Source organism: Nyctereutes procyonoides, unplaced genomic scaffold (genome assembly GCF_905146905.1).
Source record: "Nyctereutes procyonoides isolate TBG_1078 unplaced genomic scaffold, NYPRO_anot_genome, whole genome shotgun sequence".
NCBI lineage: Eukaryota > Metazoa > Chordata > Mammalia > Carnivora > Canidae > Nyctereutes > Nyctereutes procyonoides.
The window spans coordinates 29,215,114-29,239,335 of record NW_026575048.1 but is presented as its reverse complement, the minus strand read 5'-3'; the positions used below and the strand labels follow the sequence as shown (position 1 = coordinate 29,239,335).

Below are 24,222 nucleotides of genomic sequence, written 5' to 3'. Positions count from 1 at the left end.
GTTCTAAGTAGGGAATGAGAAAGAAAAGAATAATTTTTGAGCCCCAGTATTTATTATTCTTATGTGTTATTCGGTTAGTCTTGAACTCTGTTACAATAATAGTTATCATTATTTGTTATATGCTCTATGTCAAGCACTATGCTGGGGTACTTCACATTTTTTCTGTCATATAATTTTTTTAAATATTTTATTTATTTGAAAGAGAACATGTGTGTGTGCGCGCGCGCACACACACACACACAAATGCGAGCAGTGGGGGAGGGGCAGAGGGAGAAAAAGACTCCCCACTGAGGGAGGAGACCAATGCAGGGCTAAATCCTAAAACTCCAGGATCATTACCTGAGCCAGAGGCAGACACTTCACTGACTGAGCCACCCAGGTGCCCCTTTTTCATCTAATCTTCATGGTAACTTTGTAAGGTAAACATCATTCTCATATTAAAAATGACAGAATGGTGACTAAAAAAAAGTTAAAACATTTGTCCAAGATTTCTAGATTTGGATAATTGTAGAGTGAGGAATAAAATTGAGGTTCTTCTTGCTCAAGATTGCTCTGGCTATTTGGGGCCTTTTCATGTTTCATACAAATTTTAGCATTGCTTGTTCTATTTTTGTGAAAAATGCCCTTAGAATTTTGATAGGGATTGCACTGATCTGTAGATTGCTTTGGGTAGTATGGACATTTAACAATGTTAACTCTTCCAATCCATGAGCATGGAATATCCTTCGATTTGTTTATGTCTTCTTTAATTTCTTAATATCTGCTAGTTTTCAGTATACATGTCTTCCCTCTCATTTGTCAAATTATTCCTAGGTATTTTATTTTTTCATTCCTTGTGATTGGATTATTTTTATAATTTATCTTTCTGATAGTTCATTATTAGTGTATAGAAATACAACATTTGGGATCCCTGGGTGGCGCAGCAGTTTGGCACCTGCCTTTGGCCCAGGGTGCGAGCCTGGAGACCCGGGATCGAATCCCACGTCAGGCTCCCGGTGCATGGAGCCTGCTTCTCCCTCTGCCTGTGTCTCTGCCTCTCTTTCTCTCTCTGTATGATTATTGTAAATAAAAAAAAAATTAAAAAAAAAAAGAAATACAACATTTTTGTGTATTGATTTTGTGTCCTGCAACTTTATTGGATTCACTTATTAGTTTCAACAGTTTTTTAATAGAGTTTTTAGGGTTTTCTATATATAATATCATGAAACCTACAAATAAATTACAAATAGTACCTCTTCCTTTCCAATTTGGGTGCCTTTTATTTATCTTTCTTGCCTAAATGCTCAATTTAAGACTTCCAGTAGTATGTTGAATGAAAGTGGTGAAATTAGGCATCCTTGTCTTGTTCCTGATCTTAAAGGAAAAGCTTTTGGTTTCTCACCATTGAGTATCATGTTAGCTGTTGTCTTGTCATAGATGGCTGTTATTATGTTGAGGTACATTCCCTCTATACCTGCCTTGTGGAGTGTTGTTTTTGAATCATAAATGGATGTTGAATTTGGTTAACATGGTGTAACACACTTACTGACTTGGAGATGTTGAACTATCCTTGCATCCCTAGAGTAAATTTCACTTGACAATGGTGTATGATCCTTTCAATGTAGGTTTGCTAATATTTTGTCAATGATTTTTGCATCTGTGATCATCAGGGATATTGGCCCACAATTTTCTTTTTTTGTGGCAAACTTATCTGGTTTTTGTATCAGGGTAATGTTGGCCCCATAAAATGAGTTTGAAAGACTTCCCTCCTTTTCTGTTTTTTGGAAGAGTTTGGGAAGGATTGATTTTAATTTTTCCTTGAATGTTTGATAGAAATCACCAGTGAAGCCATTCGGTCCTAGACTTTTATTTATTGGGATGTTATTGGTTCCTGTTTCTACTTAGTAGTAATCAGTCTTTCCGATTTTCTGTTTCTTCATGATTAAGTCTTGATAAGGAATTCAAATAACTTATTAATTTCTTCTAGGTTGTCCAATTTGTTGACATATGATTGTTTATAGCAGTCTCTTATGATCCTTTGTATTTCTGTGATATAGTTGTAATATCTCCTCTCTCATTTCTGATTTTCTTTATTTGAGTCCTCTTTTTTTTTTTTCTTGGTAGTCTAGCTATAGGACTTATGGGTTCTTAAATAGCTACCATTAGATTTAATTGTTTTATAGTGTGTTACAAAATTTATTTCAGGGAATTGTCAGACATGTCTTCTATTAGAGGAAAAAAAACTTTTAACATTCACAATTCATAGGAGTATTTAAATCTTCCAGATGAAAAAAAATATACCATTGTGGCATTATTAACTCATTGGTATTCTGGTAGACCTGCGAAGTAAGAAAGAAGGCAACATGTTAATGGAAAGATCAATGAGCTAGAAGTCAGGAATTCTGGTTTCTAATTTTGGCTATGACATCCACTCAAAGCCTCATTGTGGACAAGTCTCAACTTCTTTGGACTTAAGTTTCTTGAGCTGTAAAATGAGAGGATTGGGCAGTGTCTCAAAGGACACTTACAGCTAAATTAATTTATGACACAGGGAATTTGGCCAAGGCTGGATCCAACTTTTATTATAATAAAGAATGAATTCATGAAGCAGAAACATTCAATAAGTGAGAAAAGAGAGCTTGCCATCTTTATTTGCAACCAGAGCAGATACAGTGTGTTTCCTGTCCTTTCCACAAGTAGCTATGGGAAGGGATGGGGGGGAGGGGAGGACAGGAACAGGATGTCCTTCCCTGACATGTCAATAACCAGCCTAAATGTCTAAATTTTTTTTTTCACAGCCATCAGGTCTGGTCTTCCAGAAGTCCATTCCACAAAACAAAAGAATTACTAATAACTCATTATGAGGACAAGATAAGGGCTTCATTCCATTATTTGTTAGATTTTTCCAGGCGCCTTCCTTTCATTGTGTGAACTCACCGTGACATAATTTCAGGGGCTTCGGAGGATAACACTTAACTGAGAAACCCTTGAAAGGACTTTGGTGCACCTTCGGTAGGGCTAAGCAGGTGAACCAGGGGACAAGAGAAAAAGGGAGAAGCGCCTGGACACCTAAGACTGTTGCAGAGAAGAGAAGGGGACTTTGTTCTCAGGGAGTGTTGATCTAAAGCACTGTCTGGCAATCTCCCTTTGAACGACAGGAACCGGGTCATTTACCTCCACATCCACAGTGCCCGAAATAACCGACAATCAAATATCCACGGAGTCGGACTGAGTAAGAACTGCGCGGGAAAAGGTAGGCAAAAGGAGACGGAAACAACAGCCTTGGGTAGGGGAAGCTTTCCAGGATCAGGACTGTTGCAGGACTGCCTGCAGGAGGAGGGGGCTTCGGCCGAGCAGGGCTTCAGAGGAGGCGCCAGCGACCCAGAATTTAGAAGCTGGAAGGGGTGGGGGGCTAGTGTAGGAGAGAGGGGTGATTAGAGTTCCTTATTCGTGAAAACTGAGCAGGCAACAGGTCTGAACCCCCGAGAGAAAACGAAAGAGAGGAGCGACAGCGATAAGCGGGCATCCAGGATTGAGGCGTAGCTGCAGCCAGAGCAGCCCTGCGGTCGGGCCGAGGGGAGCGGAGGCCAGAGAGCGGGCGATCCCCGGTCCAGCAGCCGGACCTCCGAGCCCCGCCCCGAGCCTGCTCCGCCGCAGAACCACCAGGAAGCCCCGAGAGATGGGCAGCTCAGCCTGGTATCTTGGCGCGACGACTTCCGTGTGTGCGTGTGTGTGTGTGTGTGTGTGTGTGCAACAGGGCGCGCCGCCTGAGAACTTCCGCGTGCGAGGAGGGGTGGGGACTGGCGAGGAAACCCGCGCGCTCCGGGCCGGCGGGCCCCCCTCGGCCCCCCCCCCGCCGCCGCGCGCAGGGGCGGACCCGGCGGACCCGGGGGGGCGGGGCTGCGGCCGCGCCCCAGCCGCGGGCAGCCCCACAGGCCGCCGCCGCCGCCGCCGCGCTCGCCGCCGCCGCGCCCCGCGACTACATTTCCCAGCAAGCCCCGGGCCTCCCGCGCGCCGCAGTTGACCCATTTCCCGGCCCGTCCCGGGCTCGGCCGGCCCCCGCGCCCAGGCGGCTGCTCCCTGCTGACTGGGGTGTGGGCGGGGAGCGGCGGAGGCAGGAGGAGGCGCTGCTGGCCGCCGCCGTTGCCTCCGCTGCTGGGCGCCTGGGCAGCTCCCGGGGCTCCTGCGGCCGCCATGGACGAGCAGGCGGGTCCCGGCGTCTTCTTCAGCAACAACCACCCGGGCGCCGGCGGTGCCAAGAGTCTCGGGCCTCTGGCGGAGGCTGCCGCGGCTGGCGACGGGGCGGCTGCGGCGGGGGCGGCGCGAGCCCAGTACAGCCTCCCCGGGATCCTGCACTTCCTGCAGCACGAGTGGGCCCGCTTCGAGGTGGAGAGAGCCCAGTGGGAGGTGGAGCGGGCGGAGCTGCAGGTAAAGACCCTCCCGGCCTGGCCCTCCTCACCCCGCCTCTTCGCTGCCTTCCGCCCCGCCCCGCCCAGGACCCTTCCCCCTTCCCCCTCCCCCTCCCCCCCCCCCCGCTCGCCCCCTCCCCCTTTGCCTCCGGCCCAGCCCACCCACCACCGCGCCCCTTGACCCCCTTCACCTTTGCCTTCCGCTGACCCCACTTCCTTGACCGGCTTCCCATTCCCGCCCTTGATGCGTTGTTTACCCTCCCCGCTCCTTTCCGTCTGCTCCTTCCCACTCTCAACTCCGTCTCCTTTCAACTCTCTCGCCGTCCCACATTTCAGGTCGTCCCTTTCGGTTTACTAATTGGGCTGACAGTAGTTTCTGAGAGGCGTCGAGCAAATCATCCTCTGCCCCAGTGAGTCCCATCCTAGGTCTAGCGATGTTCCTTGCGAAAGGTATTGGTAGTTGGCTCCGGTCTCCGGAAAGAAGGTGATGAAGACAGCACCAAGTCGTGTCCGTGGGGCCTTGACTTGAGGCGAGGAGCTCATGTTGGGCCAAAGTATCAATAGGAATATCAGGTCCTTTTTCGATGCATGTGAATGTTTTTCTCTCTCCTCTTCCTTACCTCCTCCCGCGTTCCTTTTAGGTATTTCAGGTTCACGGATTTCGATTGAAGGACCTAGATGATCACAGTCAGGTGATGGTTCGGGGATGGTTTCCTGTCCTCGGAATCTGAGACTTCCCAAGGGTTAATTTTATGTCCAGTGTTTAGTGAGATTGGCTTGTACTTTGAAAGGAACTAAGAGGGACTCTAAAGTTGGTTACATTTCCCTTGCATAATCTGCGAGATAAAGTATATCCAGGAAGGAGCTGTTGTGGGCTCTTAGCAGAAAGTGAGGCTGATAGTTTACTGGCCCTTCTGAATTGCTAAGGGGGTTTCAGTGGCTCCTTCTTAAAACTACCAAGGCATGCACCAATTTCACAAGGAGCTTAACTGAGTAGTAGCTCTGCCTTTCTGTTTTACTGGCTAATCCTGTGTGCTTATGAAATCTGAGTATAGTTTTGGTTGGTGAAACACTTGAAGTTAAAACGCTACCCAGTGTGTCACTTTTTTTGGTAACATGTATTTTCTTTGGCACTTAAAAAAAAAGGAGAAATCTGTTAAATAGAATCATGTGCTGGAACAGGGTGTTTCGGCGTAGTGGAAGTGGCTGTGGAAAGAGGGAGTAGACCGAGTTATAGTACCTAATCGCCGTGCTTGCTGCTAGCACTGACCTTGAGGAAATCCTTTGGCCTCTCTGAACTTCAGTTTCCTCTTTTATTTATTCAGTACATTTATTGAGCGCCAGCTGTGTGCCTTTAGGCCCTGGTGTATTAACAAAACTGACAGCAATTCTGCCCTCATAGAGCTTACATTTTAGTAGGCAGACAAAGTCAGCAAATGCAAGTGTATAATATACTGAACCTAGTGGCAACTTGGATGAGAAAATAAATCAGGCACAGGAAATAGAGTGCGATAGGGCAGCTATTTTATTTTAGATGTGGTCGTTAAGGAAGGCCTCTGGGAGGAGTTGAATGAATCAAGGCAATGACCCATAGTTATTAAAATTTTTTCTCTTTCTTTATTTCTACAGTTGTATGTTTATATTCTTTGGCGGCTTTTTTATTTCTACTGTTAGGTACTTCAGTATCTAGTCTATGATACTTGTAATTTTTCTCAAAATAAATGTGACCATAATATATAAATATTATATATTTATAAATAACAAGCAGACTTACATGCCTTTTCAAATTTATTAGTAATTCACTTTATTAGTAATGTGTTCTGTAAATGGGCTTGTGGATTTCAGACTTCAAAAAAGTGTGAAAGGTAGGCTTTAATTTTTGACATTATTCAGGTGTGAAGAATGATTTTTGTATGTGACTGCTTAAAGTTTAATTTCCAGTTTAGGGAAGGTGAGTCACAGTAATTCGGTCAAAAGCAAGATAATTCTTCTTACTTGTGGAGGTTTGGGAATTTCCAGCTCCTCTCACCCCTTGTCAGATCTCCCAGTGCTCCTCATCCACTCCTCCATTTTAACTTTTCAGTTTACCTGTGGTATTAATTGTAGTCACTCTTCAGTTTTATTTTATTTTTCTTTAAGATTTTATTTATTTATTCACGAGAGACACAGAAAGAGAGGCTGAGACAAAGCAGCGGGGAGAGAAGCAGGCTGCATGCAAGGAGCCCTATCCCCGGACTCGATCCCCGGAATCCAGGATCAGGCCCTGGGCCAAAGGCAGACGCTCAACCGTTGAGCCACCCAGGCATCCCTACTCTTTAGTTTTAAACACACACACAGGCATGTGGGCACGCTACTTCCCAGGTTATTTATGGCAAATGTTAAAGTTCAAGTAGGTTTCCCGTTGGTGCTCATCCCCTTGAAGGCACTACGTTTTTACAGTATATTTGGTTTGTGCTCAGGTTAACTTAAGCATCTGTGGAGGAACGTTAAACGTTAAAAATGTGTCATATTTTCTAGACAGACAAATACCATGTATTTTTGTTCTGCTTTTGTATTTTGGTGGAGAGAGTTTGCAGGAATCTCACAATTTAAAATATATTTTTAAAATCATTTCATCAACATCATTAAATATGAACATCTCCTTTCATTTTTCTTTTGCCGTTGGAATTTTCCTAGAAAAAAATGATGGGAAGTAAGAGTTGAATGAATGATGATGAAATTTGGATCAGTTAGTGTGCCCCTTTTGATTTTTTAATCTCTTCTCAAGCCATTAACACCAAAGTCAACAAAAATACGTTTAAGATTGTCTAATTTCTCCCTTCAGGAACCTGTCGGTCCTGCTCTTTCAGGTTGCCAGGGCAGAGTTGTGCAAGCCAATCCAAGTTTTCATCTACCTGGCCTGCCCTTACCACTTCCTCCCTTCTTCAGGTCTTGGGAGGAAGGAACCAGCTATGTTGTGCCACAGACTTGTCATTCCCCTCCTACCCTCACCCTTTGCCCATCTTGGTTAATGTAGAATTCTCTTTATTTTTGATAATCTCTCTCCCACCTCATTACCACCATTCAGATGAAAATAGGTAATTTATGGGAAAAGAATGGTTAGGATTATTACTGAGCTTTATATTTGTGAAAGGAAGTAGAGTTGGAATACTAATCATAACATTTGAGATAATTTTCTGTATGTGAGACATTGAGCTAGATGACCTCAAAAGAGCATGCAGTGAAGGAGTGATAAAACAAGCAAGATGCAGAAAAATCAGTATTTATAGCTTTGGGGGCTTAAATTTTCTTAGAATAGCATTGAAGAGGAGAGCTAGCAGTGAATGGGGAGAATGGCAGGAAGAAAGAACTTTATAAGGTAATGAGAACTTAATTTGAAATTACTTACTTAACAGAGAGCAGGCATATAAATAAATAAAATTTATTGGCCTTAGATTTTGAGTGCCTGTGTGTGTGTGTGTGTGGTGGGGCTCTGCCATTTACCTGGAAATGCTAAAATTGTGTGAAAAGATGATATGATTGAGTAGCTTAGGGCATGTGGCACAGAGACTGTCTACTGCAGTGTTTATTAATTTGTATTTTGGCATTACTGATTCATATTTTCATTAAACAGAGGTTTTTCAATCACCTGCTTTGTGTCATCTCCTGTTCTAGGCACTTGAGACACAAGAGTGATTAAAATAGGTCCTACTTTCATGCAGCTTAAATTCTGGAAGAAGGCAGACAACATACCTATGTATACAATATATTGGATGGTAGCGAGCACCATGATAACATGGTATAAGTTGGATATGAAATGCTTGAGAGGATGAACTGGGGCTTAACTGATGAGATGCCATTTGAGCAAGACTTGAAAAGGTGAAAGAAAGTAAGGAAAGAATGTTCTAGGCCCTGAGAGAACAGTAGGGGGGAGGGAACATACTTACAATGTTTGAGGAATAATGAGGCACATGTGGCTAGAGAGAAGAAGCATGGAAGAAATGACAGAGAGATACTGGGTCTTGCCCACTGTAAGGATCCTTGATTTTACCTTTGCCAGATGGGCAACTGTTGAAATGTTTTGAGCAAAAGAGCAATACCATCTTTAAAAGGAACCCTTTACAAGGATTTAGAATACACTTAGAGGGAAGACAAAGAGTACATGAATTAGGGAGTCTAGTTAGGGGGCTATTTTAATCATCCAGGCTGGAGATGTACTAAGGTGGTAGTGATGGAATAGGTGAATATATATTTTGATACATTTTCAAGATATAATGGATTCCAAGTACATTTTTGAAGATAGAAACCAACAGGATATGCTGAAGAATAATAGAATGTGCGGAAAAGAGGAGTCAAGTATGATTCAAAATTATTTTGACTGAGTAGCTGCAAAGGACTGTTAAGATTTACTTAGCGTTTAGATGGACACAGCACTTAAAATGACAGTTTGTGATATTATTTACAATTATGGTGAGGGAGAATCTGGCATAGACCTGGTTTCAATCTTTTCTCTAAGACTTACTATTTTACTCTATGGCAAAAGTGGCAAGCAAATTCTGACCTTTGAGAACCTTCGTTTTCTCATGTATAAGGTGAAGATAATAAACTACCTTGTGAGAATTAAATGAGATGTTTTAAAATACCTCAGGGAGGGCTGGCACAACACAAAAATGCTGAGTGAATAAATGGTAGCAAATACATGATGTTAAATTTGCATTCTTTTTTATGTCCTTGTCTCCAGAGAAAAAAGCATGATCTTTAGAGCTCTTCTAAGGCTAGAGCATGTAAGTGCCATCCTGGACCAGGCAGTCTAATATTCCAGGTCTGATGGTGGTGCTAAAGGGTGTTTCATAGGAGTGAATTGTTGCCTTTACCGTCAGCCTCACGACATTGATTGTATACTTCAATTCTGTTTCCTTTCCTTATAATTTAATATGCATCTGTTATCTTGGAATTTGTGTAGATTTTTCTGAGGGTGTTTATCTTAACATTGCATGATGTCTTGGGTAACAAATCATGTATATTTACTAACTACTTTATAAAACTGATCTTTGGTTTATTCAGCTCTTTAAACAACATCCTTTAAACTTGGAGCTGGTGAACTCCACTGTGGTATGGTATAATTTTGTACATAGGATATTTCTCAGCTTTAGCTCAATTTTAATCTGGGGGAACTTTTAAAATAACTCATTCCCTGGGCTCTACCTCAGACCAATTAAATCAGAATCTTAGGATTTAGGGCCCTTGGTATTAGTATTTTTTTGAGCTCCCTGGTAGTCCTCATATGCAGCAAGGATTGAGAACCACTGCTTTAGTTGTTCATTTCTGATTTAACATGTATAGTGTGATGATTTTAACACATGTATTAGTATTCCAGATATGGATGGCTTTTTATAGAATTTGGGATATAATTTCTATTATTCTTTCTGATAGCTAGCATATTATTTTTAGCTAGTAGAATATTATAATTTGATTCACCTCCCTCTGACTGAGAGAGATAATGATAGAATAATCTTTGAGCTAGAATGAACTTTGGAAACAATTCAGCTGCAACTTTCTTTTGTAGGTAAAGTGAGGCCCCACGGAGAGGGTGAATGACCAAGAATAAAATAGGTTTTATACAAGCTATCACTTAAGTCTCCAGATACCTTTACAGTTTTTTTTTTAAGCCCTTTCAGATATATTATCTTGCTTTATCCGTAGAACTTTCTAAGATAATCACACTAATGCTTGCTTATCATTATTCTTTTTATTTGAAACAACAGATACGGATATTTTACTCTGTTCTTTTGTTGTCTAGCTTATTTTATTGGCTACATTTAATGTTTTGTATTGACTTTGGTGTTTATTCTGATGTATCAGGATATAGTTTTTTTTTTTTTTTATTTTGTTTGTTTGTAACTTTGTTGGGCTCCTTGAAAAATCTGCAAAATCCTCAGTCATTATCTTTTTAGATTTCTGCTCCTAACTCCCTTTTCTTTTGGGTGTCTGGTTACATGTATCTTAGACGTTCTTTATCTGTTTATTCTGATTTATCTTCCAGTCTATTAATTTTCTCTTCAGTTGAATCTTTTAAAGCCAGCCAATGAATTTCTAATTTTGATTGTTATTGAAGTTCAATTTGGTTCCTTTTTGAATCTACTGGATCTTTTCTTAATAGTTTCCTGTTCCCTGAAGATATTTTCAGGTCTTATTTTATTTTATTTTATTTTATTTTTTTATTATTTTAGAGAGAGAGTGTGTTTGTGTATGGGGATGTGGAGAGGGGAAGGGGAAAGGAATTTCAAGCGGACTCTGTGCCAAGTATGGGGCCTGACATGGGGCTTATCTCAGGACCCTGAGATCATGATCTGAGCTGAAACCAAGGTCAGTTGCTTAACTGACTGAACCACCCAGGCACCCCAAGTCATCTTTTATTATTTAAACCTAGTAATTATAGTTATTTTATAGTTGGTATCTCTGTATTTCCTATTTCTGAGGTCTTGGAGGTACCTTTCTGTGATCTTTTGTTTTTGCTGGTACTTGTTCGTGATGATTTGTTTCTTTGTATGCGTGGTTATCTTTGTGTGCTGCTTGCGACCTTGAAAAAGTGTAAGACTAATCTGAGGTCTCAAATAAAGGTATCTTCTTCAGAAGTTCTTTGCGTTTGCTTCTGGTAGGTTTTTGGAGGCATTACCAGTCCAGAATACCATTTAAAATAAATTAATTGCTTGAGTTGCTTGACCACCCTGCTGATATAAATTTTGGTCCCAAATACAGTTGAGAACCAGGGTACTTCACCTTTGCCTTGAAGGTATAAGCTCCTTAGGGTCTTAGCTAAATGTGAGAGGCCTGTCACCTGTTAGACTTTTCACACTGGATGGTCCTGGTCTTTGATTTTTGCCCTTGGGGTCCTGTAAGGCTGAAGGTTTGTTCCATTTGGCCAGTACCCAAAGGGCAAAAGTGGCATTTGTTCTCTTAACTAAGTTTTCATTTTCCCTTCAGCTTTGGCCAAATAATTTCTTACTTCTTATCAGCTTTGCCTTTTAGATGGGTGTAAAAATGTCCAGAATTTTTAGCTGCTTTCAGTAGAAGCGTTAATTCAGGACACTGTTGCTGGAAACTGAATTCTCTTACTTTCAAAAATGGACAGGAATAGCACAGTAATTGTGGAGAAATATCATTGATAATGTTTCTTTATTAAGAGAGATCCTAATTTAGCCCCAAACTTTATTTACCTTCTAAGTCTTCTGAGTTTCGGTGGTAGGAGAGGAGACTATAACTTTTCTCCAAAATCTTGGTAATTGAAGCAGAATTTAAAACAAACAACCCCTTTTACTAATCAGCCTTTGAAAGTTGTTTGAAAGTCCAAATAATCTAGAATAATTTCCCTTTGTTAAAAGCTTATTCTCTTCTTGATTTTAGCCATACTTTTTGATTGGTTTATGAGTGTTTTTAATGGTGTCTAGGTTTCAGTTCTGGGCCATTAGAAATAAACTTGCCCTTGGGATCCTTAGAATTTCTTGCTTTGGTGGTCTATTTGACAAAACAATCTATTGCCAATCATAATGTGGCTGCGGAAAATATGGGTCTTAACTCCATCATTTCCAGTATATAATTTCTTGAGGCCTCATCTTTGTCAATTGTGAATTCTAATATACCCACCGAACAAGAGTAGTTGTAATTTTAAAAAGATCAAGTATGCAAAGTATGTGACCCATAATAGGTTTGCTCTTGCTGGTTGAGATTTCTATGGAGAGAATGCTTTTAACTGTGTTATTTATTTAAATTAAATTTTAGAAACCAAGATCTAGTTTAAGGGATCCATTTGGCATATAATGGCTACTTCTATTCTCTTTGCCCTGCTCCTAGTGGTTTAAAGACAATAAACTGACAGTATTGGAAGTAAGGGACAGGCCAGAGAGGTGTAGAGTAATAGGTGATAATAACTTGTAAGCATTGAGGACTGGGGATAGGAATAGAGGATACTTTGGAGTTCAAGAGAGAAATCTGAGGCAAGAGAGAAGCTGGGGAAGGAGGTAGAAGAAAAGAAGAGACCGAGCAGAGGGGTAGCGGGAGCAGACAGAAGCAGGAGGGAGAAACTGCGCACATGAACTGTTCTTAATTCCTAGAGCATGTATTTTTTTTGTTTGTTTGTTTTTGAAATATTTTATTTAAATTCAATTTGCCAGCATATAGCATAACACCCAGTGCTCATCCCATCAAGTGCCCTCCTTAGTGCCCATTTTATCTGTAGTCTTCATTTTAGCACTTATAATTGTAGAATTCTAGGGCACACACACACCCACACCCTCCCCCCAGCACCCTTTTTTGGCACCCCCCCCCCATATCTCTACTCTCAATTTTCTGTTCTCTTCATTAGACTAAGAATATTTTACCTCTTGAGGGACCTTAGATCTTCAGTAGTCTTCATCCTTTGTTTTATCAGTGGGGCCACAGAGAGAGATGAAGTAAATTGTCTTGTGAGTTGGCGGAGATTTAGTTTAGAACCCAAGAGTCCTGCTACTCTGGCCTGGGCATTGTTCTCCATATCACGTCATATCCTTTTATCAGTCCCTCACCCTGTGTAGCTGCTTCTGATCTGAAGTAGCCAAGTGGATTGCAATATTGAAATGATTAATTATGCTTTGAGTAGCTATCATAATATAAATTCTTCTCATATTTTAAACTTTTCTTCAAGCAGAACAATTTAGTGAAATGACTGTATTTTAAGGGACTCAGGAAAGTCTTCAACAATTTATGTTCCTCAAAAGTGTTTAACATTGTGTCACTCTAGTTTCTTTTAATAATTTTATTTTTGTGTAGGGAATTATAAGATGTTTATTTCTTTAAGAAAGCCTGCAAATTTGGATCTTTTTCAGCTTGTCCTGCGAGTAGCCTAATTAAGTTCTCTGTGTGTATGTGTATTGTTTTTTAAAATATAGTTAGTGTTTATTGACCATATGTCAGCTTTTGTGTAGTGCTTCGGTTATTAGGTCATTCTCAGCCTACATATTCTGTTTGGACAAAATAATATGTCAACTCTGTATTTACTGTTATGCATTAAGGTATTTGAAGAAATAAAGTCACTTTCTTTGACAGACTTCATTCTGTGTAACTTTCATTACAAAAGTACCTTATCTGAAAAGGATGATGGAATATTAGAAAATATTGATAAATGAGGAAAATTTATTGTTAGAGTTGGCTAAAAGCAGTATGGCACAAGGAAAAATAAGATTTTATTTTTTTGTAGATAAGATTGGGAGAAAAGTAAATTAGTAGAAGCCCTGGAATTAAGAGGAGCTTTGGGAAATATTGGATAGGGTTGGGTGGAAGAGGTATTTTGGGTGTGGCGAATGGGTTCTTGGCATAACTGCACTACAGAGATTCAAGGAAAGGGCGGGGGGAGTGTTACATACAGGTTCCATTAGCACTCATTTACATGGGACAGAAATTGGATCCAATACCAGCATATCTAGTTGGGAGAAAAAAACAAGACGTCAGATTCCACAAGAGTGATAGCAGGTTCACCTAATGGAAAATTACAGCCCAGTCTGGGACTTGTTCTTATTTTTTTTGTTGTTTGTATTTCCTCAATGAGAAGGTTAAGGAGTCAGCAAAGGAGCCTAAATTATATACACAACCAAAACCTGCTCCCGAGGAATGTGGATTCATATAAAGCTAAAAGGGAACAAGGAGGAGCCTAGAGATCTGGGTCAGTACACTTACTGAATTTTAGATTAGTTGGGGAAGATGGACCATGGTCCCAGTACTTGAACCTGATACTTATCTTGTTTCCCTTCCTTTCTTCTTTATCCTCCAAAAATAATAATAGTTTTTTGTTATTGTTGGCCTCTTAGCATGTGCTGGGTACAGTGCAGAGTACTTGATATGTGTAATCTATTTTAATCTTTGCAAAACTCTTTGTGGGAGGTATTACTACTCATTCCCTAATTCGTGGATGAGAGAGGATAAATAATTTGCCATAAGAAAAGTTTGAGTGATAGGCCTGGACATGGTAAATGGAAGGAAGTATTTTGACATTTTTCTTGTTCTCTCATGCTTGTCAGTCAGTGTAGAGTTGGGGTATTTTTCCCTCACTTGTCTGCCTGGTGATTTCTTAACCTCTTCCAAGCAAGATTCAGTTTCTCTTCTTTGGGAAAAACCTCTCTGACCTCCAGACATAATCATGCTCATGCTCCCCCAAAAGCTTGTATGTATAAGACTGACACTATCCTGACCAGTGGTTGGGCAGTTAATCCTGGTTGAAATGATACCAAGTCACTTAAGTTAAAAATACATAAATGTATACTTATTTGCCACTGTAAGACCAAGCCCACCTGCTCTTCGCTTTTTTTTTTTTTAGAATGTTGATTAGAATTGTGTGTTGTCTTTCTTGAATAAACTACATATAATTGTTTTGTGATTGCTAATGCTAAAAACTAATGCATTGCTTGTGATCTCTAGTTTTGGTTTTCCTTGAGTATACAGTGTAGAATCATGGATTTTTATGACTTTTCCCTAGTCTTTTACAGTTGTGTCACCAACATGTGACAGCTGTATTTTTTGTAGGTCTTTGTTGTCCTGTCTTTCCAAAGCATTCAACTTAGTCTTTCTTTTCATACCTGTGTTTTGTTGCTTTATGTAATATTTAATTGAATTATCTAATCAAAGCAACAAGTGCAATTGACATAAACAGGTTTGGGAGGAAACCAAGTGGACTCTTGGTGAGCTTATACAACTTGACTGAGATAACCGCATTGGATGGGTGAACTATAAAGAACAGCATACTCCAGCTGTGAATATTTAATGTGCCAGGGCATTGGGCAGTGTTTTACAAAGGGACTGAAGAATACTGGTTAATCCAGAGGTTTGGTTAAGAGAGGATTAGTGGTGGGAACTTCTTTGTCTTAGTTATACCACCCATCTCGTACTTTCCATATTTGTTTGCTCACTAGGTTCTGAGTCACTTAAGGGCATTTTTATCTCTCTAAGGTCTAGCAGTTACTGGCACATAGTAGCACCTTAATAAATGGTTCTTAAATCATATATGAGGCTACATTGTTACTGAATATTTATTAAATATATATGTTTTGAATATGTATATCCTATCTCTCAGGTAAATTGTGGCTGTACGGCAGGTCTTGTGTCTCAGATATCTTTGATATTTACAGTGTTTGTCATATTTTGTGAGTGTATGATATATGGCGGTATGTAGGGGAGCAGTGTATCTGTCCCTCTTGCTGCTAGCTAGTTCTGCCTTATGGCTACTCCTGGAAGGAGACTTTGAGAGCAAGTAGTATCTCTATTCTGTTGTGTAGAGCATTGCCTAGGCCCTGCCAAGTCATTCTGACAGAGCTCATTTTAGGGATGCCACTGGCTTCATAATTGCAGCTTGATGTTAGCTGTAGCAAATGGTGCTTGGGCTTTGGTAGTTGTGAGTGTAGGTTTGTTTTCTTCTCCCTTTGTGTGTTGAAACACTGACTGCCAGGAAATGTCTTTGGCATCATGTCCTGAAAAGCCTTTATAGTCAACAGGGTCAGATAACATTTTTTTTTTCTTTTCTGAAACTCATGCCTTCAAATTTTATATATGTTTATTATTCCTTCTGAATAGATAACGAATTGAATATTATTTTCTGTGAGGATAAATCTGACTTTAAATTAACTGTGTGGTTTTCATTACTTTGTATTCTACTTTTCCAATTTTGTTTATAGTTGCATTACTAATATATTGTGATTTTAAACTTTTTAAAGCTCTATTACTTTAATAGAATAGAAATGCCGTAGTTTTCCATAATTTAAAAATCTGCCTTTTTAATCCCTAAGCCTGCTTCTTTTCATCAAAAATTGAGGTTTAGTTTCCGAGGTCCTTATAGCTAGCCAAGTAAGTGAGAATGAGCACAAAAAAGGCTAAAGTATGGAAATACCAAAGTTGCCAAAGTCTCATAGAAAATACATTACGGATAACAGTGGAAAACAAGCAGATATAGTTCCATGTCACATGGAGCTTATAACCAAGTGATGATTCTCAACTTTAGATAGACCTGAGTCCATTATGCCATGGTGTATTACTGTGGCAATGCCATTTTAGTTTTTCCCATGTAAAAACCAACAAAACCAATAGTGACAACAAAAGAAACCCCTTTCTCAGCTCTCTTATCCGTTAGTACTGTCATCCTATCTTGTTCTCTCTCATTTCACTGTTAATTTCTCTGTACAGACCACATTTAGTACCTTTGGTTTTCTACTAGTCTCATTTTCTTCCTTCTCAGTTTCTTTGTTCTCTTTCTCTCTTTGGGGTTACTAGTTGATTCTTTTTGTATAGATAGATGCCTTATAAAATTACATTTCTAGGTAGTCCTGATCTTTTTCCACAGTTACAATTCTGCATGTCTGATTTCTTGCTAATATCACCTGGATGACCTGCTATGACTTGAAACTCATGCAACCTTTCTAAATTCCTTCTCCCAAGTTGCCTCTCCTCCCCATACTCAGCTCCTAATTTACCCTTTCTAGAAACCCAGATTTAGCTTTGAGTCAGTGTTTCACTCTTCTGTCCTCACTTTCCCAGCTATGCATCTGGTTTTGTAAACTTGATTTAATATTTTAAATCCACTTTTAATCATTTAATTTTTAAAACTATTGTTAACCTAGTTCAGATCCCCGTCACCTCATACCTGGATGACTGCACTAGGGACCTTCTTAATTTTTATCTCTGGTCTCTCCCTTGGCCAAGGTAATTTTACACAATATTGCTTCTCAAGCTTCTAAAAATAATAATGTGTTCAAGATATTTTTTTCTTTTTGCCTGTAGTAGGTTTCAAATCTCTTCCATGATTAGGATGTTTATATTTCCTACCTCTTAGGGTACACTTTCTAAACCAACATAGTTTATTTAATCTTGCTTTGCACATAAGTCATGTTTACTTTTTTTTTTTAATTATTGCTCAAAAGTTTTGTCATTCTGGAATATACTTCCACCACCTCATAATTTGTATTCTTTCAGATTTATATATTCTTTATTCAAACTTAGTTTAAGTCCTGTTTCAACACAAAGAGGTTTTGGTTTTGATTGTTACTTTTTTAGTACTTGCTTTTGTCATTTGGCAATTAGGGTGTGCTATCTCTTACTGTTTACTTGCTTTTTATGAATCTGTTCAGTTAATTTAACAAACATTTATTGAGCATCTGCTACACGCAAGTGACTGTTCTAGGCATTGAGGACAGTTCCCTGTCCTCTTGGAGCTTTAGCAACTTCCTCTGTACCTTACTATTTTTTAAATTCTAACTCCTATCATAGTATGTGTATGTGTATTAATACACATAATATGTGTATTATGTGTTAATAATGATGATATTATAATTGAGTTCAAATTCGCAAGAAGGAGCCCCTGACTAATAATACAGAAAAAAACCCTGCCTTGCTGCTGACCAAAAAACACTAATAACTATAGAGAAAAGGATAATTATTCTGGATGGTGAGGATATCTTTTGGAAGGTGGCTATTATCTTGAATTCAACGATAATTTTTTTAAAAGAAATTAGCCAAAGTAATACTGCCTTGGAAGATATTAATTCAATTGTATATAATTAGTCTCCCATGCAAATTAACAGAATGCAAATAAATAGAAATTTAAAAAAATACTCATTGTCCTGGGATCAGGACTTAGTTTTGTTTTCCCCATATCATATTCAGTTCCATATAATCACAGAATGTTAGACTCTCCCTGTGTAGTTGAGGAAACTGAGGGTAAGAAAAGTAACTTTAATAAGATCACACAGATTAGTGACAGAACCAGGAGTAGGAATCTCCCAACTTCCACATCAAAGAACATTGAACATTGAATATTTGTACAATACAGTTCAATAATTGGTGTGTATAGTTCTGGTCCTGAGTTATCAGGAAAAATTATGTTCCTGGCTTTTTTTTTTTTTCCAAAATGAAAGCAGGAATTTATTGATCATTAAAAGTCCATATGCATCAAAGCTTAAATGGTTTATCTTGGGTATTTTTTATGTATGTCTAATAAGTTTTTTTCTATTTTCCCTACTCTGTGTTCCCTTGTTTATTTGGTTGAATAAAAATGGTTACTTTGATATTTTGACCTGATTTTTTGTATACATATTTTTTTATGATGTTTGAAAATCAGGTACTTATTAATTAAAGCTTTTTTTAATAAAGCTTGACATTCCTAGTTAAGGAATCTATATTGATTTTTTAAAAATGTTTTTGTAGAGGTGCCTGGGTGGCTCAGACAGTCAGTTAAGTGTCTGCTTTAGGCTGAGGGGAGGATCTCAGGGTCCTGGGATTAGCCCCCCACTGGCTTCCTGCTCAGCAGGGAGTCTCTTTTGCTGTCTGTCCCTTCCGCTCCATGCCTACACATGCTCTCCTCTCAAATTAAAAAAAAAAAAAAAAAATATATATATATATATATATATATATCTTTAAAATGTTTTTGTAAGTTTGCTGTAACATGGATTAGAGAAGAGATTTAGAGCATGAATCACTGACTAGAAACCACCAATTTTTCTACAAAAAAGAAAGTTTTAATCCTTACTTAGAATTCAGAGTTAAACTTAGACTTTATTTTTAGAAACTGCCTAAATTTTACATTTAGCAGTGTTAAAGAAAACCAGAGCTGGACATAGTTAAGGTAGTACAAGCAGATTTTAATCAAGGGCTATTGAAATATGAGGAAAGAGACCTCAGTATAGAACTGGGCTCAATTCTGAATACAACAAGAAAAATTAGGAATTTATAGCCAAAGGGGTTGGGGCAGTGGGTGGATGTAAATTATGAAGAGGAAGCATCAGGATTAGGGGGATTCTCGTTAGACTGAGAAGATTCTTGCTGAAGGCCTGCCAGGGTGACCACATGTGACCTGCGGTATGGGAGGGGTGAGGAAATTGATCAGATGTTAAAGGTGGTGAGATATTGAAGGTGAGGGATTCCTGCCACACTGATTTAGTTATGATTGTTGCTAAAATTGGGGGATGTGCAGGTGGACATGGAAGTCCAAAGATCTGGCTTAGTCAAGCAAACCGGCTCAGAGGAGCCTAACTGAAGTTTGGTTGAGAAGAGAATCTTTGTCAGAAGAAATGATTTCTGGGTGCCTGGATGGCTCAGTTGGTTAAGCGTCTGCCTTCGGCTCAGATCATGATCTCTGGGTCCTGGGATTTAGCCCTGCATCAGCCTCCCTGCTCAACCAGGAGCCTGCTTCTCCCTCTCCCTCTGCCGGCCACTCCCCTGCTTATACTTTCTCCCTGTCAAATAAATAAATATAATCTTAAAATAAAGAAGAAGAAGAAGGAATGATTTCTTTAAGATAACAGTAGGTGGTGGAGCCTGAGTGGCTCAGTCTGTTAAGTGTCAGCCTTAGGCTCAGGTCATGATCCCAGAATGCTGAGCTTCCTGCTCAGCAGGGAGTCTGCTTGGTCCCTCTTCCTCTGCCTCTCCACCTCGCTTATGCACACATGCTTTCTCTCTCTCTCTCTCTCTCTCTCTCTCTAATACATAAAATCTTATACATAAAATAAGATAATACATAATACATAAAAAAAGAATAGGTGTATATATATATAAAACACAAGATATTGAGAGAGATAAAGGGTAGAAAGAACCCCTTCCTCTCACCAATCCTTTTCACAAACCTACTATTTAGAGATAAATTCTACCAACAATTTAGTGTGTATCCCTCCAGAATTTTATGTATACACACATAAACATACACACTTGGGTTTTTTATTGAACTTGCATTTACCTTGGCAATAATTGTTCATTGCTCTCTTGTTTAATCTACTTACCTATTTTAATGTTCATTCTTTTCAATTCTCCTTCCATTTTTCTCTTTGTAAAATATTTTTTCTGTACATGTGTTCTTTCTTTACAAAAATCAAATTGTGTCATTTTTTCTTTTTAAAAAGATTCATATGAGATATTTTGTGTATATTAACTCCATTACTTTGAACTGTTTGAGAATTTCCTTAACATAGTAATGGTTTGTTGGGTATACATAAACCTAATTTATCTGAGTTGCCAATTGCTTTTGAGAATGAATGCCCTTGTCTGCATTTATGCTAGCAGTGCCTGATCATGTCTAGAATTCTACTACTTGCTAGTCTCATTAAATATAAAGTTATATCTCTTATTCATATTAACTTTCATTTTTCTGATTATTACTGAGAACAAGCATCTCTTTCTAAGCTTGTCAGCCTTTTGGGTTTCTTGTTCTCTAAATTTCATATTCATATGCTTTATGAGAGCATGGAATATCTACTTATATTTACAAGTGGGATTAGTTTTTCCTCTTTTTCTATAATTTATTTTTGGTAATTTTTTAGGTTAGTAGTACAGTTTTAGCAAGAAACAGAATGCTGGTTTTATTTATGAAAGCTAAATAAATATATTTGTAAAGTAGGTTAAGATGAAGTTATTGGGATTTGTATTTATATTAGGAATATTACTTAAAATAATAGGCATTGTTTTATGTAATGGATTTAATTTTTAAAAAGCATATTTTCTGGATCTCTTATAAATGAATAAAAAGAATATATATATACACACAGACACATAGAGATATCTACATATATATCTATAGACACACATATACTTGTATCTAACTTAATTGATTTGGGACAGGTTATGGATTTGTGCATGATAATCAAGATTACCAGATATATTTCTAGTCTGGAAGCTCAGGTGCTGTCTTGCCAACTGCCTGCAGGGAGTGCCCACCTTAATAGTAAAATCAGCAACATGTAAACTTACATTTCAGTCTTACCCTCCTTCACTACAAGGTCTTTAAATTTAACTCTCTAGCATTTGTGTTTTCTTCAGATCTGTTAGTATACACATTTATGTTTTAGATATGATTGGTTTGCATTTAATTTATTATTTTGTGTCTTTGTGTGACAATGAAATGAGTCAATAAAAAACTTATTTAGAAAAATATAACCTAAAAAGAACTCAATAAAAGATAAGTTTCATTAATTTCATTTATTTTCATATATGTATAGTTGTAGTTCCTGTTCTTTCAGTAATTATATAACCAAACCAGATGTCAGTTTTGCTTATCTGTCTCTGCATACAGGAAAGTTCAGAAGAGAATTCAGGAAACTCTTCACATTGGTTATCTCTAGGTAGTGGGATAGGGGTAAAGGAATGGATTTGTTGGGGTTTTTTTTGTATGTTTATATAAAATTTGAATTTTTTTCCATTTTACAGTATTTTTTAATGAAAAAATTTTAAAAAGCAATAAAAATACAGCTTATTGAACTACTCTTCATGAGTATTTCATGGTTCTGTTATAGGACAATAGTCAACATGACACGACGTCAGTATCTTAAAAGAATTATTCATTAAAGTAATGAAAATACTTTTTTCTATTTATTAATTTTAAAAAATTAATAACACTCAATACTAGGCGAGATGTGTTAAACTTTACTCTCATACATTGTTGTTGGTATTATCAAATGGTCAGTGTCTGTCAGGAAACATACTTTGACCTCATATCATAATTCAGTTTGTTGCAGGCTTTCCCAGAGAAATAAATAATATCCTTAAAGGCCTATATGGATGAAAGGCAACGTACTGAATGGGAGAAGATATTTGCAAAGAACATATCCAATAAGAAATTAGTGTCCAAAATACATAAAGAATTGATACAACTCAACACTCAAAAAACAATCCAATTAACAAATGGGCAGAAAGCATACATAGATATTTCTCCAAAGATGACATCAGCTGGCCAACAGACACAGGAAAAGGTGCTCAATTTCACTCATCATCAGGGAAATGTAAATGAAAATCATAGTGAAATACCACCTCACACCTGTCAGAATGTCTAAAATCAAAAACACAAGAAACAACCAGTGTTGGCGAGGATGTGGAGAAAAAGGAACCTTTGTGCACTGCTGGTGAGAATGCAAACTGGTGGAGCCCCTGTGGAAAATAGTATGGAGGTTTCTCAAAAAAGTAAACAAAACAAAACAAAACAAACAAACAAACAAAAAAAACCTATCCTATGATCCAGTAATCACACTCTTAGGTATTTATCCCCCAAAATACAAAAACACTAATTCAGAGTGATACATGCACCCTTATATTTATTGCAGCATTTCTTACTATAGCCAAATTATGGAAGCAATCCAAGTGTGCATTGATAGATGAATGGATAAAGAAGTTGTGGTGTGTGGGTGTACACACAAACAGTGGATATTATTCAGCCATAAAAAAGAATGAAATCTGCAACAACTTAGATGGATCTAGAGAGTATAGTGCTAAATGAAATAAGTTAAAGACAAATACCGTATGATTTCACTCATAAGTGGAATTTAAGAAGCAAAACAAAATGAACAAAGGAAAAAAAAAAGACAAACCAAGAAAGACTTCTAACTATAGAGAACACACTGATGGTTACCAGAGGGGAGGGGTGTGAGGATGGGTGAAATGGGTAATGGGGATTAAGTAGTGCACTTATCATGATGAGTGCTGAGTAACGTATAGAACTGTTGAATAACTATATTGTACACCTGAAACTAGTATAACACTGTATGTTAACTACACTGGAATTAAACTTTAAAAGTCTAATGATGTCATGAAGAACATCATTAGCAGTTTATTTTGTACTAGTAAAAAATTAGTCTGAATGCCCAACTATAGTGAAATGAATATCAGGAATGCTTTTGGCTGCAAGTAAACCTTATTATAGCACTGATGTGACAAAGGTTCTATTTTTCCCACAAGTCTGGTGGTGGGTAGTCTTTTTCTCTGACATAAGCTGGTGTAGTTATTCAGTGATGACATGAAGTAACTAGGCCTTTTCTGTTATTCTTCTCCGTCTGTCATCCTTCACCCCCAGCATGTTGGCTTCTTGTCTTCTTTCTTGTTACTTATGATTACAGGACTGCTATAGTTACAGACATCAAGACCCCAGTGAAAAGCAGCAGAAAGATGTCTGAATGTATTTTGGAGTGAGTCTACTTTTTTAGTGAATGGTAAACTTTCCCATAAGTAGCTTCTCCCCATCCCCAGCAGGTATCCATATATATATCTCTCATTGGTTACATAGCCATGTCTGGCCAACAGAAACCAAAAAGCATGAATTTTACTTTCCAGATTCTATAGTGGGAAGTTACAAGATAGAAAAGGGTTTGGAGGGCAGCTCTGGTGGCGCAGCGGTTTAGTGTTGCCTGCAGCCCGGGGTCTGATCCTGGAGACCCCAGATCGAGTCCCACATCAGGCTCCCTGCATGGAGCCTGCTTCTCCCTCTGCCTCTGTCTCTGCCTCTGTCTCTCTCTCTGAATAAATAAATAAAAATCTTAAAAAAAAGAAAGGGGTTTGGAATGTGTATTTTGAGTAGCCAGTCCACAAAATCTACAATGGTTAAATAAGTAAGGGTAAATTTACTTGAATTGATTTTTTTTTTACTCAGTTATTATTTTTACTTCTGTAATAAACTCAATGAAAATGATGGTATAAAACAGCAATATAAAAAAAGTAATAACAGAAAATTAGATTAGTTGCATACTTAAACTGTGTTTAGCAGAATCCTTGGTATTCCAAAGTGCTTATTTTTCTTGCCTCCTACTGAACATTAGTTTAAGTGCCATAAAGTAGTAAAACAGTATTTATCACATAGAGGTGTTTTTCTTTAATAGAAAATAATAAGTACTCTTCAGAGTACCTCAGAGAAGGGAGGGATTACTTTAAGCTAAATAAGCTAAGACTTGGCATTGATAGAACTTAAAATTTCAGAAGGGCTATAGGGAGCTAGTGGGGACAAAGAGAAGAGCATAAGCCAAGACATGGGCTTGGCAGATTTTAGGCCATATTTGAAGACTAAAAGATTGTCTGCTTTGATTGGAGCACAGGA

At 38.5% G+C, this 24,222-nt stretch overlaps 1 protein-coding gene across 4 annotated transcripts in view; it reads left to right on the top strand.

The window, feature by feature from the left end:
• Positions 1-4,032: 4,032 nt before the first annotated feature.
• The window catches only part of STRN (striatin), a 94,809-nt gene continuing 74,619 nt past the window's right edge, over positions 4,033-24,222 (top strand). Inside the window, exon 1 of one of the 4 annotated variants that reach the window (XM_055327091.1) lies at positions 4,033-4,407. In XM_055327091.1, the coding sequence (XP_055183066.1) occupies positions 4,174-4,407 (234 nt within the window). In that variant the 5' untranslated portion in view covers positions 4,033-4,173. Of the gene's footprint in view, positions 4,408-4,672; positions 4,799-4,846; positions 4,962-24,222 lie in introns of those variants that run through there. The other 3 variants (XM_055327092.1, XM_055327093.1, XM_055327094.1) reach the window with 3 other exon arrangements.